We start from the raw sequence: 16,943 nt of genomic DNA, 5'->3' as shown, positions 1-16,943 counted from the left end.
GAGAGTTGCCTAATGTGTGCATAATTCTATAATGACAACTCTGACTTTTCCTAATAAAAAAGGATAATCCTTGTAAGTGTGCCAATTTTTGCTAAATGTTAACAGAAATACAAAAGATGAACAAAAAGTGGAATGGTGTTCATGGAAACCCAATTTTAAGCCCTGATGTTGGTCAAAAAATTGTGTCTCATTATACTAAAAGAGTCTCAAATAAATGAAAACAATCTTATGTGTTGTTTCCCAATTCCTGAATCCCTATGTTTTCTAGTTGGCAATCAATTTGCTTTATTTTGTAAAAGAGAGGGTTTCTTCTCATCCACATTATAGGTGACAGGTAACAGGGGAGCCCCTGCCCATACTCCCCAGCAAAACAACAGTGCTGAATTGTTGTTTAGGGTGAAAATAAGTGAACTAGATTAATTTCCCACTACAATTTTATAATCTAAAACCTGTGAGTGAGTCCCTGGATCTTCCAGTTTTCCTGTGTCTTTATGCTCATAATCTGCAATATGAATTTAAAAATACTGGGAATATGATAGTAACCTCCTTGTTTCAAAGGTCATGAAAACTTTCCTAACCAATTATTCCTTCTGATGTTGGGCTACAGATTTAATTTCTCATCGTCTGGTTACTAATTTTTCATTCTGGCCACATGCTTTTCTTTTTTAATCACCTATACTTATTACCAGATAAATATGCTAAGAAATAAATTTACCTTAGAACTTTCCAAGAAATCAAACAGAATCACACCCAAGGTAAGAACGAGTTTTACATAGTATGATCTCATTTCATTGCTAAAATGGATTATTCTCACAGGAACATGTCTGGTATTAATTGGTAAAGCGTCCCTGCCCCAGAATAGAGACGCACAGCCGTGCGCCACCTACTGGAGGAAGAGAAAACTGCAGGCATAAGTGAGGCGTAATACAATCGAGGAAGCCAGGATGGCGCGCTTAAAGATCAAGCCAGGCGTCGGGGAGCTTTTCTATTAATACAGAGCACTTCTGAGAACTAAAATGTATGGATATAATAAGGCGGGGCCCTGACCACAACTAAATGATGCCGGGCCACGCGTACATGGGCAGGTGATAATGATTATAGTGTAGATAGTCGAGGATGCTTCTTTCCACCAGGTTTTTGTAGACGGTTTCCTGGAAAACTCTCTTGAGGTATTTCCTGGGGCTCTCATTCAGGTATATTTCCTCGTCTTCTATCTGATGGACCAACTGTTCTATGGAAGGAAGGTTTTCCTCCTGTGAAATGCAGGAAAAGGTTAGACAGAAACACCTCAATAACCAGGCAATTTTCTAAAAGTATAACAAGATATAGTCAGTTCCTAAAGGAAGGTAACTTTTTCTTGCTTTTTAGAAATTGTTTTTCATCGTGTCAAATATACATAACATAAACTTTATTGTTTTAAGCAATTTTGAGTGTGCAGTTCAGTGGTATTCAGTACTTTCACATTGCTGTACAACTGTTACCACCAGAACTTGTTCATCTTCCCAAACTGGAACTCTGCGTGTGTTACATGATAACTCTGTTCCACTCTGCTTTCAACCCCTGGCAACCATAGTTCCACTTTTTTTCTTTGAGACTTACTCTAGGCACCTCAGATGAGTGAAATCATACAGTGTCTTTTTGTGACTGGTTTCTATCACTTTAGCATAATGTCTTCAAGGTTCACCAAGAATGGTCATTTTATGCTCTTACTTTTTCAGATAAAAATTATACTTGCTTTAAGGTTAAGAAAGGGGCAACTGAACATTTTTGCTTGAAAGCTCCTAAATGATTTAGTCATTTGCAGTCCTGAAGAGATAGAATCTAATAACCTTAGAATAAAGTAAAGTCAACTTTCACTGATGTCTTTAAATACAGGGCTCAGAAAGAATAAAGTTATTTGAAGTTGAGGATCAGATGCTGTGCAATCTATTATACCACAGAGGTTTTCCCAGCATTTCAATATAAAAAGGATACATATAGAGACAATTGATAGACTTGTATAGTGAACACCTGTACACATGCACACTACCTGAATTGTACAGGTAATATTTTGCTGTTTGCTTCATTTCCACTTATCTGCCCTTCTATAGGAGAATTGTTATAAAGAGCATTTCACCCAGGTTTGAGGTGTGTGTTTTTTATATTGTGATTTTTAAACATTACCCTAAATATAAAGTCACGTGGACTTTTATTTCCACTTCCAAGAAGTCTTTTTTTTTCTAACAAAAATGGATTACTTGCAGGTTTCTACTGGATCACTAATTTATTAATGGTAAGAATGAATAGAAAGGAAGATTCAAGTTTTATGGAGGCATGTCATCATTGGGTTATTTAAGCAAGATGGACCAGATGTGGAAGATTATACACACAACATCTGGAAGAGCAGTCTGGGGAGATCACAGGAATTCAGGTTTAAAGCAGCTCTACAAGGCAGGGAGAGGGAAAAAGATAACTGATACCCTTATCTTAATATTGGAGGTGCTGAAAACACTGAGCATCACCAATACATACCCTTGGAAATATTCCATGGATACATATGGGGCTGATTCTTCCTTAAATTCTCTGAAGAATTGTATCAAACCAACACAAAAGCAATGTGCTTACTTACAGTGTCACATTCAATATGTGGCTTTTTTTGTGTCTGACTTCTTTCACTTAGCATAATAGTGGGTTTTTTAAAAAATCTGAAAGTTTCTTTTTAAATTTCAGTTTTAATCAACAAGTAATCATTATACATGTTTTTGAGGTACACTGTGCTGTTATGACACCTGTGTACACAGTGGAATGAGTAAATCAGGCTAATTAGTATATTCATCACCTCATATTTCTTCATGGTGAGAATATTTGCTTATTTTTGTGTCACTTGGGATTGAACCCAGTATGAGAACATTTGTAATCTACTCTCGGCAATTTCAAGATATATTATATATTATTATTAACTATGGTCAACACATTGTACAATAAATTGCTTAAAGATTTTTTCTATCTGAAACTTTGTACCCTGTACTTTGAAACTAGGTATTGTGATGTCTCTAACTTTGTTCTACTTTCTCAAGACTATTCAGTGTCTTTCGTGGTTCCATATAGGATTGTTTTTTTCTATTTCTGTGAAAAATGCCATGAGAATTTTGATAGATTTACATTTAACTTATGGATTGCTTTGGATAATATGGACATTTTAACAATATTTATTCTTTCAATCCATGAACATAGGATATCTTTCTATTTACTTGTGTCATCTTCAGTTTATTTCATTAGTTTGTTTTGTTTCTTCTGCAAAAAAGCTTTAGTTTCATTGGGTTCAAGGCTTGGAGAGGGCTCCAGAGTGATTAAAAAAGCCAGAGGAGAGAGGCTTAGGCAGAAGCCCTGATATTGGGAGATGAAGAAGGTCACTGGGCTCTGGAGCTCTTAATTGTGCTTAAGGATGAACTTTCAACGAGGTCTGGGAGCCACAGCCTCTTGATGAGTTTCATATCTTTACTTGGGAAGTTGTTCTCCAGCAAGTCACAGAGATGGGGATCCATGTGGGCAGAATCCTGGGCATGCAGATCCACTTGGCAGGTTCTTCTCCAGGGCCATGGGAGCTTCCATGATATCCAGGGTTTTATTCCATCCATCTGTTTTACTCCACCCATCTTGAGAAGGCTTTTCGCATATCCTAGGAGAGGGCATGGTCACTGCACTGACTTTGTGTCTTTCAAGAGATGATGATCAGAGCTTTTTTTTTTCAGTGCTGGGGATTGAACCCAGGGCTTTGTGCTTGAGAGTCAAGCACTCTACCAATGCAGCTATCTCCCCAGCCCGAACAGATCTCTTATGCTTCCCTCAGCCAGTTTGTCAAAGAAGTGGCCTATACCCTCCAGAGTCACATTGTCACAGTTGCAATAGTAGCCTAGAGAGAAATAGGTGTAGAAGGCCCACATATGCAAATTGAACAGGCAGTTGATGGTAGTCTCCAACTCTGACGAATCTGGGAGGCCACAATTTGTTGGCAATAAGGAGCTATCTACAAAAAAAAAAAATGTTGGCCGATCCTGCAGGATGTGAGAAGATGGTCCTGAAGCTTGCAACTGGAAAGGAGACTGGAAGGTGGTTGTAAGCTGGAAGAGAGGGACTCACTGGGTCTGTTCCATCCAAACAAGCAAAAGACAGTTGTGTGGAATTTCTGGGCATGCTACTCTCATCATTGTCTCATAGTTTTCAGAATACAGATGATTCACCTTCTTGGTTAAATTTACTCCCAAGTATTTTTTCATGTAAATGGAATTTACACTTTATGTAAATTTTATGGAATTGTTTCCTTAATTTGTTTTTTTCAGATCGATCATTGTCAGTATATAGAAATGCTACCAATTTTTGTATGCTGATTTTGTGTCTGTAATCTTACTGAATCTTTCAGCAAAGCTTATAGAGGTTTTGTGTGTATATGTGAGGATTCTTTTCTCCTCCTTGTTATTATCCTCCTTCTCCTTTTTGGTGGATTTTTTAGAGTTTTCTATATATAAGATCATGTTATCAGCACACAGAGACAAATTCACTTTTTCTTATTTGTATGGCTTTTGTTTCTTTCTTTTGCTCTGTATTAATTGGAAGTAACAAGAGTGGTCTTAAGTTGTTCCTCAACTTAAAGTAAAAGATTTCAAATTTCATCATTCAGTTTGATATTCGCTTTGGGCTTGTCATATATGGAGAAATATTCCTTACATATCTTTATTTTTGGAGAGTTTTATTTTTTAATCATGGAAGGATTAAAGCATTTGTCAAATGCTTTCTCAGCATCTGTTGAGATAATCATGATTTTTTCCTTCTGGAATAAGGTTTTGAGATTCACCCCCTTTGTGAAATATATCAGCACTTCATTTATTTTCATGGCTAAATGCTATTTCATTGTATGAATAGAGCAATTTGTTTATCCATTGGCATGGTGCTGGACATTTGTGTTATTTCCTCTTTCTAGCTATTATGAATAATGCTTTGAATATTTATCTATTTATTTATTTATTTATTTATTTATTTATTTATTTTTAGTACCAGGAATTGAACCCAAGGGTGCTTAACCACTGAGCCACACCCCAGCCCTTTAAAAAATATTTTTTTATTTTGAGACAGAATCTCTCTAAGTTGCTGAAGTTGGTTTTGAACTTGTGATTCTCCTGCTTCAACCTCAGCTGGGATTATAGGCATGTGCCACCATGCCCAACTTCTTTGAACATTTATGTACAAGTATTTGTTCAAATATCTTTTTCAAGTCTTTTGGATATGTTTATAGTAGTGTAATTGCTGGGTCATGGTGGTAAATTTGTGTGTAACTTTTGATGAACTACAAATTATTTTCCATAGCAGCTGTACAATTTTGCATTACCACCAACAGTGTGTCTCCATTTTTTCACATCCTCATCAACACTTATTTTCTTTTCTCTCTCTCCCTCTCCCTTTCTCTCTCTCTCTCTCTCTCTCTCTCTCTCTCTCTCTCTCTCTCTCTCTCTCTCTCCCTACAGCCATTTCCTATAGCCATTCTAGTGGTTGTGAAGTGATATCTCATCTCATTGTGGTTCTGATTTTTATTTCCCTAAAGATTAATGATATTATCTTTTCATATAAATGAACTTACATATTCCATATGGAATCTTAATTTTGTTCCATTGGTCTATATATCTATCCTTATGCAAATACCACAATGTTATATTACTAAATTTTTGTTGTTGTTGTTGTTCTGGAGATTGAACCCAGGGGTGCTTTACCACTGAGCTACATCCCCAGTCCTTTATATTATTTTTTATTTTGAAACAAGGTCTTGCTAAGTTGCTGAGGCTGTCTTCAAATTTACAATCCTCCTGCCTCAGCCTCCAGTGTCACTGAGATTTCAGGCATGTTCCACCATGACTGGCCTTGTTACTAAATTTTGAAATTATAAAGTATGAGTCCATCAACTTTGCCCAGATTTCCCCAAATAATTTTTGGCTATTTTGGAATCCTTTGCATTTCCACATGAACTTTTCCATTTCTGTTTTAAAAAAGCCACCTTTGAATTTGATAGGATTATGTTGAATATGTAAGTTGTTTTAAGTAGTATCACCATCTTAATGATAAAAAGCCTTCAATCCATAAATACAGATTTTTTTCCATTTAAGTCTTCCTTAATTTCTTTCAGAAATATTTTGTAGTTTTTAATGAGAATTCTTGTGTTACTTTGATTAAATTTATTCCCAATTAATTTATTCTGTTTGATGCTATTATAAAAGGAATTGTTTTCTTAATTTCACTTTCAGATTATTAATTGTTTATGTAGGTGTTATGTGTTGATCTTGTATCCTGCAATTTTACTGAATGCATTTATTAGCTTAATAGTTATTTTTGGGCTGGGGATATAGCTCAGTTGGTAGAGTGCTTGCCTCGCAAGCACAAGGCCCTGGGTTCAATCCCCAGTACAAAAAAAAAAAAAAAAAAAAAAAAAAAGTTATTTTGTGGAATATTTAGGGTAATATCATCCTATGATAGTGATAGTTCTATTGCTTCCTGTCCAATATGGATGACTTTTCTTTTTTCTTCTCTCTCTCTCTCTCTCTTTCCTAACTGGCTCTGGCTAAAACTTATAGTATAATGTTGAATATAAGTATTGGAAGCAGTCATCCTTATTCCAGATCTCAAGGATAAGAGTTCAGCTTTCAGTTATCAAAGTGAGAGTGATATTAGTTGTGGATTTTCCATAAATATTCTTTATCAGATAAGGAAATTACCTTCTATTGCTGTGGGTTTGTATGTGTGTTTTAATTATGAAAGTGTGTTTGATTTTTTTTCAAATGCTTTTTCTGCATCAACTGAGAACATTCCATTCCCCCTTCATCTTATTAACACAGTATATCATTTTGATTCATTTTCACATGTTAAGCTACTTTTACAGTCCTGGGGCAAATCTCATATGGTCATGGTGTGTAGTACTTATATCATATTGTTGAATTTCATTTGCTAATATTTTGTTGAAGATTTTTACATCTAGATTATAAGGGATATTGGCCTGTAGTTTCCTTTTTGTGTGTGATGTCTTTTTCTGACTTCGGGTAATGCTGGTCTCAGAGTATGGTTCTGTTCTTTATTTTTTAGAAGAATTCAAGAAGGACTGATGTGATTCCTCTTGAGATGTTTGGTAGAATTCACTAACAAAGACTTCTAGTACTGGGTTTTTCTTTGTTGGGAGGCTTTTGATTACTGATTCAATTTCTTGACTTTTTATAGGTCTTGAGATTTTTATTTCTTCTCCAGTCAGTTTCTAGGAATTTGTCCATTTCATCCATGTTTCTACTAATTAGTTGGCATGTAATCATTCATAAAATTCTCTTATAATCTTTATTTTTGTAAGGTTGGTAGTAATGTCTTCACTTTCATTTCTGATTTGGTAATTTAAGACTTTTTTTTAGTCTAGCCAAGGGTTTGTCAATTTTGTTGATTTTTTCAAAATACCAAATTTGGTTTTAATTTATTTTCTTTATTATTTTTTATTCTTTATTTCATTTGTTTCTGCCCTAATCTTTATTATTTTCATCTTTGGTCTTAAGTTTAATTTTTATTTTTCTTGTATTATAAGCTTTAAAATTAGGTTATTGATCTATGATCTTTCCTTTTTTTAAAAAAAATGTAGACATTTATATCTATGCATTTCCCTCTGAAAATTGCTTTTGCTGAATTCCATACATTTTTATACATATTGTATTTTTTTCATTCATCTCTGTTACTAATATTTCTTTTGGTTTCTTCTTTGAATCACAAACTTGCTTAAGAGTACATTACTTAATTTCCACAAATTTGTGAACTTTCCAGTTTTCCTTCTGTTGTTATTTCTAGTTTCATTCCACTGTGGTTGGAGAATATACTTTGTATAATTTATGTATTTTAAAATTTATTGACAGACGTTTTGTGACCAAACATATGGCCTGTTCTGGAAAATGTCCTGCATGCACTTGAGAAGAATGTGCATTCTGCTGTTGTTGCATGGAATATTCTGTGCACATCTGCTATATCCAGTTGGTTTATAGTCCTCTTTTCCTTACTGATCTAGTTGGTCATTCTGTCTGTTAATTAAATGGGATATTGAAATCTCTAGTTCTTATTTCTAACAACCCATTTCTTTCTTCAATTCTGTTGACTCTTGCTTCTATATTTGGGGGTTCTTATCATTAAGTGTGCATATGTTTATAATTATTATAACTTTAAGAAAGGATTTTGAAGGATGATTTTGACTATGCAAAATTTCACTTTGGTCAGTGACAATAGGGTTCATGCACAGCTAAAATGCAGTGCCACTGAATTTATAATCTGTTTCTCTCTTGACTTTCACAGAAGGGTTTTAGATTTCTTAAAATAACTTTTAAAAATATGATTTGTAGATTTGAGATGATTTCTAATAGTCATAGATAACCATCTTCTTTTTCCCCATTTTCTACATGTGGAGGGAGAGGAAAATTGAAATGCCAAGCTCTAGGATGTTATTGCTGAATGTCCATGCTTCTCTGAAGACAAGGTGGAAAGTGAACCAAAATGGGTTATATCATCTCGATATTTGAGAAAAGGGATTCTTCTTCTTCTTTAATGCATAGATGATAGATGCCATTGGATTTTAATTTTTCTTTTATAAGAATCTTAAATGCAATTTCTGCTTGTCTTCTCAGGTGCCATTGTTTTCACTGACAGCTGTCTCCACTGTCGCCTTCACCACCACTGTTGCTAGTGACAGCCAGCATCTGCTAAGTCAGTCTTCTGTGCCATGTGCTTGTGCACATCCCTGCTGTAACTCCATCTGAGGTTCTCTGGGGGTGGGAGCAGCCAACCCTTATTCCACAGGGATCTGATGGAAGCCACCCTAGTTGGTCCAACAGGAGGAGCAGCAGATGCCACACCATGTGCCACCTCTTTCCCATTTGACACATGGAAATGTTAAAAACAAATAGTCCCCCAGTGGAGGTTTTTCTTCCAAAAGTTTCATTTTCTAGAAATCTAAAAACCCACAAGAATGGTGTGGAGCCCTCAGTGTGTCTCTGGCAGATGTCTATAGCCACTCCTCTATTGACTGGCCCATACCGAATGACAGTTCATGGACAAAAGTTTCAGGGTGGCTCAGGGAGACCCATCAAACGTGATAGATGCCATTGGATTTGACAGTTTACTTGGGATGGTGAAAAGAAAGCTTTTTTTTTTTTTTTGAAAAAATAATTGATGACCCAATATTGATGCATTATTATTAACTAAAGTCCATAGTTTACATTAAGGTGCATCCTTTGTGTTGTACATCCTATGGGGTTTGACAAATGTCTAATGACACATGTCCATCATCCTATGGTATCAAACATAGTTTTACCGCCCTAAGAAATCCTCTGTGTTCCACATTTCACCCCTCCCTTCCTCTTTCTTCTAAATCCATGGCAAATTAATGTTTTAGGAAATTGAATTTTATTTAGAAAAAGAGGGCTGTGGAACAATTCTGATAAGTATTTTTATAATCCTACGGTTTCCAGTAATTACTTAGGAAATTAGTGTTCTCCCAACAACAAAACTCTATACTTATCCTAAAACCCCTTGCTTCTGTGCAAAATATTAATTGAGGAGCTCAAACCTAGGGGTAAGAAAGATTTAGGCATAGAGTTTTGATGGAATCACTAGCAAATAATGCATCTCTATGATAGAGGCAGTAGCAAACTACACATCACATTTTGAAGGAGGTGTCTGAAGAGTTGAGCAAAGTTCAGTAAGCACTAGGCTTACATTTGAGGTTAGAATTTCAACCTCAGCTGAGCTCCTTGCAGCCCTAGGGTGACATGCAGGGTCTTGTCCTGTAGCATCTTTAACATATATAGTTGGCCCTTCATATCTACAGGCTCCACATGTGTGGATTCAACCAACCATAGTAAAAGATATTTCGGAAAAAACATTCTGTCTCTACCAAATGTATGAACTTTTTTCTTGTCATCATTCCCTACATAGTACAGGAACTATTTACATTGTAGCAGGCATCAAAAGTAATCTAGAGAAGATTTAGAGCATGTGGGAGGATGTGTGTAGGTTCTATGCAAATGTCACACCATTTTATATATGGAATTTGAGCATCATGGATTTTAGTAATTGCCACAGCCCTGGAACCAGTCCCCAAGGATCTGAGGATGTCTTTTCAATTTGAATCACTTAAGCAGCATCTGACTTTTGCATTTAGCCACAGTAGCCTCCACTTCCCTCATTTACATTTACCTGCTGGGTTTTTACCTGTGTGAATCCCAAGGCATGTCAGTTGGGTTGAAACTTCAAAGTCAGTTAGATTAGTAAATTGTTTACATTTACCAGTTTGGGTTCGAGGAGTCACATTGAAAAGGGGGCCATCGAGAAGAAGGTACCAAGACACATGATTTGGCCCTGTATGGCTCAGTGCCTAGGTTCCCAGAGACTTTTGAATTTGAAGATTGTTGCAACTAGTTGTGGAACCTGCAGTGGGTTATTTAAAATCTCTAAGCTTCAGTTTGTTTCTGTTGTGTCACACGAGGCAGTGCATGCTTGGCTGGAATGCAGTAGGGACACTCAGTACATGATCTTTATCTGGTTGTTCACTGGGGCAGCCGCCATGGGAAACTTCAAGGCTGTGGATGCTCTGAAGGGGACGTGACAATGGAGCCATAGAGAGTGCCCATTTAGACGTTAAATCAAGGTGGAAATTAACCAGAGCCGCAGCCCTTGTCTGTATGAATTAAGATAGAGTCTAGCATGGATATTCAACTGCTCTCTGAGCACATGTATTAACTTTTTATAGTGATGCCAAGGACACTAGTATTGAAAGAAGGAGTCCAGAATTTCACAGATACCTTCCTTTTTCATTGCAGAATCAAATTTCTCACTAAGCATGAAACTTTGTGATATGTAGCCTAACTTCCAATTAATTCTGTATCGCTATGGGAAAGATGTTTCAGTTTATAAAGGGAGTGTGTTTGATACCTGATGACTTCTCCTTATATCTTAAAAACAGCACATAGATAAATGTTCAGCAAATGGCACACAGAAACTAAAGGAATTTGATCTTTGCTCTTGAGGGCAGGTAAATACAACTCATATCCAATCTTCAGCTAACATGATAGTTGAGTGTGAAAATACAGCTACTGCTAAAAAGGAAAAAGGAATATTCTTCCACATAGAAGAATTTAAGCAAACTCACTCTCCCTGGAACACCACCGTCTACATACCCCATAGTATGTTTACATGAACTAAACATTGACTTAAAAAGTGAAGCCATACAGTGGGAATGTGGGGGAAAATCCAAATGATCAACAGCTATCAACTGCTTGTAATTTGCCAGGAATAATCCACATGTCCATTAATCACTCCTACCTCCTTGGAGGCTAAGATTTGGCGTAACTCTTTCCTGAGATCAATAAAACGATCGTGGAAGAGGGCCATGCACCACGGCTCCGTGAAGTAGCTGGTGAGGGAAGAAGAGATTCAGTTAGCTGGCAACTCTCTCATTACCACTAATAAAGTATTTACCTGCTTTTTTGCCTTGATAAATTACAGCTCTGGCCCCATTGCAATCGTTTGCTCATAAAATGCCTCGTGGAAAAGTCTGGCCAATCAATTTTTTAAATGGATGTTCCTGATGTAAGGCCAGGTTCCATAATTACATTTAAAGTGGTTTAATTCAGAGCTGGGGCAAGACCCAGTGAAGAATCCTGATTTTATCAGAATTTAAAAGCCTGAAGACTTGTAAAGAACGGTGTCTCCATTATCTGCCCTCGTTTGAGAAAAACAGATTGCAGGATTAACTGAACTGCTGCATAAACAAATTAAATTTGGGTAGACAATAACACAAATGTTGTTCATCATTAAGGTTTCTGGATTAATAATGACCAGAAAAGCAGGCCACCTTGGTGTTGTGACATGGTTTTTGCATGGTTGTTCCGATGCTTAATTGAATCTCTTTTGGGGGAGTTGCTCTTTTGGTGTTTAAATTTGCTACCTTTTCACTGAAAACTGAATAAATGCTTCCTTACATGGAGAACAATATGACTATCCATTAGTAACAATTGCCAAAAATTTGATGCATTCTTCCAATAACCAAGAACATTGGTATTTTCACTCTTAAGTTATTTGCATGCTAATTGTCTTGGAACAGGAAACTTAATTTGGGGTCTGAGCCACATTGATTACATGGGCTTCAGTCTCCTCTGGATGTGAGTTTGCTGTTCCTTTTATTTTTAAGGGATGTCATGTATGTACACAGGGGAAGAAAAGTGGATGTTCCCTGTAGATGTGCACCTTCTCATTCCAAGACTTGTAGATAAGGACAGAGGTAAAGCCCTAGGGGTCACTGAAGCATTGGAAGATGAATATGAAGACAAGCGTCTGTGTTAGGATCAACATGGCACTCAGCTGTGTAAGTTATTGTCCATCATCTGAACAGAATGTGGCCTAATTTGCTTAACTGCTTACTGTTCTTCATTCAACTATTAATTCTGCTAATATTTATTCTATACCCACTATATCCTCAGCACTCTCCTGGGTCCTGGGAAAACAGCAGTGACTGAAATAAGCAAACATCTCTACCACCAAGGAGTTGCGTTCTTGAGATGATTAGGGAATAGAGTGCATGTTAGGTAATGATAATTGCTTAGCCAAAAATGTAAATGAAGCAAGGATAGCGAGTGGACTGTTGGGGAAGAGGTGGGCAATGTCAGTTCTGAGACTGTGGCTTAGTGAGCGAAGACTCAAGGGGAGGGAGAGTGAGCCATGTGGACATCTGTATCTGGGGTGGGGGGGAGCACTCCAGAGAGGGAATTGTGCCTGGACTGCTTAGGGAGGTGGAATGAAGACCCACAAAAGAGGGGTGGTTGGGATGAGTTTAGGAAGGTGATGGATGGATGGGTTCCTCCTACTGGAGGGTTCTGATCACATCCATTGCGTAATTGCTCCATGGGCATCTAGTTTAACACTTGCTTATAACAGGCACCTTGCAAATGTTCACTGAATGAATGAATGCACATTGCACTGTGTACATTCTATACTACCTGGCTCTGAATGGTTTTTCATAAATATAGAATGCAATTCTGCTAAATAAATAAGTGATAAAACTCGGCAAAAATTTCCCAAATACCCCAAGAAAGGGAGGATGTCATTATGAATAATAGGAAAGCCTTGCATGATAGCAGGCTTGCAAGACTCTTGCTGAACCCCTGTAGCCTGGAAGAACTCGGTGCTGGAAGGCATATCAAGGCTGTCTGTCAGAGTGCTGCTGGCCTCTGTAGTTACTCAAGGACATGGAATCCTGAATGGATGCAGTGGCACTGATAGGATCCTGGAGTTCTGGGAGGGTCAGGCTCAGTAGGGTGACATCTGGACAACTCCCCAGATGGTAACTTCCTGAACCAAAACAACAGCTTCAGTCCAGACGCTCAAGCACAACTAGGCCTGTATGGTCCCTTACTCTTAGATCTGAAAGCTTCATGGAATGATGGACTTACATATCTTGAGATATTCATAAGTTAGAAACCACTGGGCCCTCTTCAATCTATCACCAACTCTTCTCCATATTGAAATGCCCCATGTTTGCTTCTCTGGTACCTGCAAAAGTTCCCACCCTGTTGGTTTTGGGACCTACAGCCACATCCTCCCACCCCTTTCTCTCTGCTTTCCTCACAGTCAGTACAATTCTATTCCTACTATCCTGGTGCTGTACCCACCTTCTTTCCTGCCTATACACGTCTGCCGTGTTGCCCATTGGTTACTCTTTATTGTATGTATCAAAGAGGGAGTTCTGGGGAAACACCACATACCTCAAGAATACAGAGCTGCCTGCCTGGGCTATAGCCCATCATCTAAATGTCCACATCCCTAAAGCCCCTGCCCATTAAGCCCAACACAAGTTACTAGAGAAGCAAGTGACTCTTAATCTTTTCAAAATATTTCCAGATATGCAGTTCCTGGGGATGCTTTTGAAAGTTATTTCTTTTGCTGGCTTTTGGAACTCTCCACAGCTCTCATCCCAGTGCCCAGCAGAAACGGCACCTTAATATTTGATGACCCCTATTCTCATCACAGTTAAATAATCTGCAAAGCAGTGACCTATGAGATCTGCAGGTTTGTTTATTTTACACTGCCCACCACTGCCACTGCAAATGGAAAAATATTTGGGCCTCCTTGTCCAGAAGGTGACAATCTCTGTAGCAAACTGTTGCTGCCAATATTCCCAGAATTTGCTGGGGGCAACCATTTTATGTATGAAAGAGAGAAGCTTATGGATCTGTATTTGGCTCCCCCACCCAAAGTAAGAACTGTTGTGCTCTGTTAAAGCAAAGTGATCATAAGAAAGCTAGCCTTGAAACGAAACCACAAGTTGACCTCTAAAGACTCCTTCTCAATCTCGTTACTGCTTCAGTGGTGGTTTCTAGTGACACTTTAAAAATGGGGGCTTTTTAAATAGTGCTCCCCCTAATGGGGATTGCTGGGGCAGCACCTCGAGGAGTGAGCAGAATCCTCCCCATCTTAAGAACAGCTTCTCCCATGTCTGTCTGCAACCTCAGGTTGTTCTCAGCTTGCCAAATGGATGAACCGAATATGCATAATGCTACACCCTTACCCAGGGGTGAAACAGGGTTCTCAGACTCAGAAGGAGGGGGTCTCCTATTCCAATTGTGACTCTGATCAGAGGGCATTTAGAACTCAACAAAAGTAGGAAAGAAAATGACTAAAAGTTTCCAAGATGCCCTTTGTCTGCTCTGTTTAAAGCCCTTCAGTTCAGGCTCTGGAGCAGTTATGGATAATTAATAAGAAGTAGCTGCTATTTGGTAAAGCTGGTGCCTTTTGGAGGACTACGAAAAGGAATATTTTCCTCTAAGGATTTTCATCTACCCAGTGAAGAATCTTTTTTGCAAGGTTCTCCCTCGAGCCTTGCTTATTTTGGTAGTGATTCTTTCTTTCTTTCTTTCTTTTTTTTTTTTTTTTTTTTTTTTTTTTTTGGTGGTGCTGGGGACTGAACCCAGGGTCTTGTGCAGGCAAGGCAAGCACTCTACCAACTGAGCTATATCCCCTGGGTAGTGATTTTTTAAGATGCTCACTGGATTCCCCCTGGGACAGCCACTAGGAGGACACCCACTTCCTTTGTGCTATGCTCCATGATGGGTGTGCAGCCATTTACCACTCACAGCCCCGCAAGGACTTCAACTTCTGTTCACACTTTAACTCCATGTCCCTGAGATATTGTTTGTTTCTGGCAAATTAATGTTTTAATCTTTTAAGTTCATAGATTTTCTTTTTAAATTTTTTTTATTAGTGCATTGTAATTATACATAACAGCGGGGTTCACTGCAACATATTTATATATGCACATAATTTGCACCAATTCATTTCCCAGTATGTTCCCTTTTCTTCCCTCTTCCCTCCTCCTGTTCCCCTTCCTTTCCTCTTCTGGTCTTCCTTCTATTTAATTACATGTATTTTTTTCACTGGTACATTGTAATTACGTAAAAGTGGGACTTATTCAGGGTATATTCACACATGCATATAGCATAATTTGATTGATTTTATTCCCCAGTTCTTCCCTGTTCCCCTTGATCCCTTACCTCTCCTCCACTCATTTCCTTTCTATTTTCATGAGACCTCCCCACTTTTTAAAATTCCTTTTTCTCTCCAGTTATTGCATATGAGGGAAAATATTTGATCCTTGGATTTCTGAGTCTGACTTATTTCACTTAAAATGATATTCTCCAGTTCCATCTATTTTCCTGCAAATGACATAATTTCATTCTTCTTTATTGCTGAGTAGAACTTCATTTTCTCTTTCCATTAATCTGTTGATAGACACATAGGCTGATTCCATAACTTGGATATTGTGAATTGTGTTGTTATAAACATTGGAAAACAATAAAAAATAAAATATCCGGGAAAAAATCTGATCAAGGAAGTGAAAGACCTCTGCAATGAAAATTACAGAACACAGAAGAAATTGAAGAAGATATTAGAAGATGAGAATATCTCCCATATTCTTGGATAGGCAGAATTAATGTTACCAAAATGGTCACATTACCAAAAGTGATCTATAGATTCGATTCAATGTCCATAAAAATATCAGTGACATTCTTCATAAAACTAGAAGCAACAATCTGAAAATTCATATGGAAGTATAAAAGACCCAGAATAGACAAAGCAATTCTGAGCAATAAGAACAAAGCTGGAAGTATCACAATACCCAATTTCAAATTATACTACAGAGCTACAGCAATAAAACAGCATGGTAGTGGCATAAAAACAAACATGAAGACCAGTGGAATAGAATAGAAAACATGGAGACAAACCCACACAGATGTAGTCATCTTATTTTTGACAAAGGTGCCAAAAGCACAAGGGGGAGAAAACACAGCCTTTTTTAGCAAATGGTGCTGGGAAAACTGGATAGCCATTTGCAGAAGAATGAAACTAAATCCCTATCTATTACCCTGCACAAAAGCCAACTCAAAATGGATGAAAGAACTAGGAATCAGGTCAGAAACTGCAACTGATGGAAGAAAATGGGGTCAAAATTCCAGCATGTAGGAACAGGCACATATTTCCTTAATAAGACACCTCAAGCACAAGAAATAAAACTAAGAATCAGTAAGTGGAATGCCAATAAATTAAAAATCTTCTGCACAGCAAAGAAAATGAGTAAGAGCATGAAGAGTGAGCCTCTTCAAAATGGGAGACAATCTTTGCTAGTTACTTGTCTGACAGAGTATTCACATCCAAAACCTATAAAGAACTTAAAAAAGAACACACACACACACACACACACACACACACACACACACAGAAAGAGAGAGAGAGAAAGAGAGAGAGAGAGAGAGAGAGAAACCTAAACCAAATAATCCAACTGACAATTGGGCAAATGAACTGAACAGATATTTCTCAAAAGAAGAAATGCAAATGGCCCACAAACATAGGAAAAA

At 37.6% G+C, this 16,943-nt stretch overlaps 1 protein-coding gene across 4 annotated transcripts in view; it reads right to left on the bottom strand.

Moving 5' to 3' along the window:
* Positions 1–26: 26 nt before the first annotated feature.
* Cfap61 (cilia and flagella associated protein 61) overlaps positions 27–16,943 on the bottom strand; it is a 283,555-nt gene continuing 266,638 nt past the window's right edge. For 3 of the 4 annotated variants that reach the window (XM_047537641.1, XM_047537643.1, XM_047537644.1), the window contains exons 26-27: positions 11,359–11,449; positions 27–1,253 (exon numbers count right to left, since the gene is read on the bottom strand). In XM_047537641.1, the coding sequence (XP_047393597.1) occupies positions 1,053–1,253; positions 11,359–11,449 (292 nt within the window). In that variant the 3' untranslated portion in view covers positions 27–1,052. The remainder of the gene's footprint in view (positions 1,254–11,358; positions 11,450–16,943) is intronic. The other variant, XM_047537646.1, reaches the window with a different exon arrangement.

Source organism: Sciurus carolinensis, chromosome 2 (assembly GCF_902686445.1).
Source record: "Sciurus carolinensis chromosome 2, mSciCar1.2, whole genome shotgun sequence".
NCBI classification, from domain to species: domain Eukaryota; kingdom Metazoa; phylum Chordata; class Mammalia; order Rodentia; family Sciuridae; genus Sciurus; species Sciurus carolinensis.
Note: the sequence above shows the minus strand (reverse complement) of the source record. Positions and strands in the feature narration are given on the sequence as shown.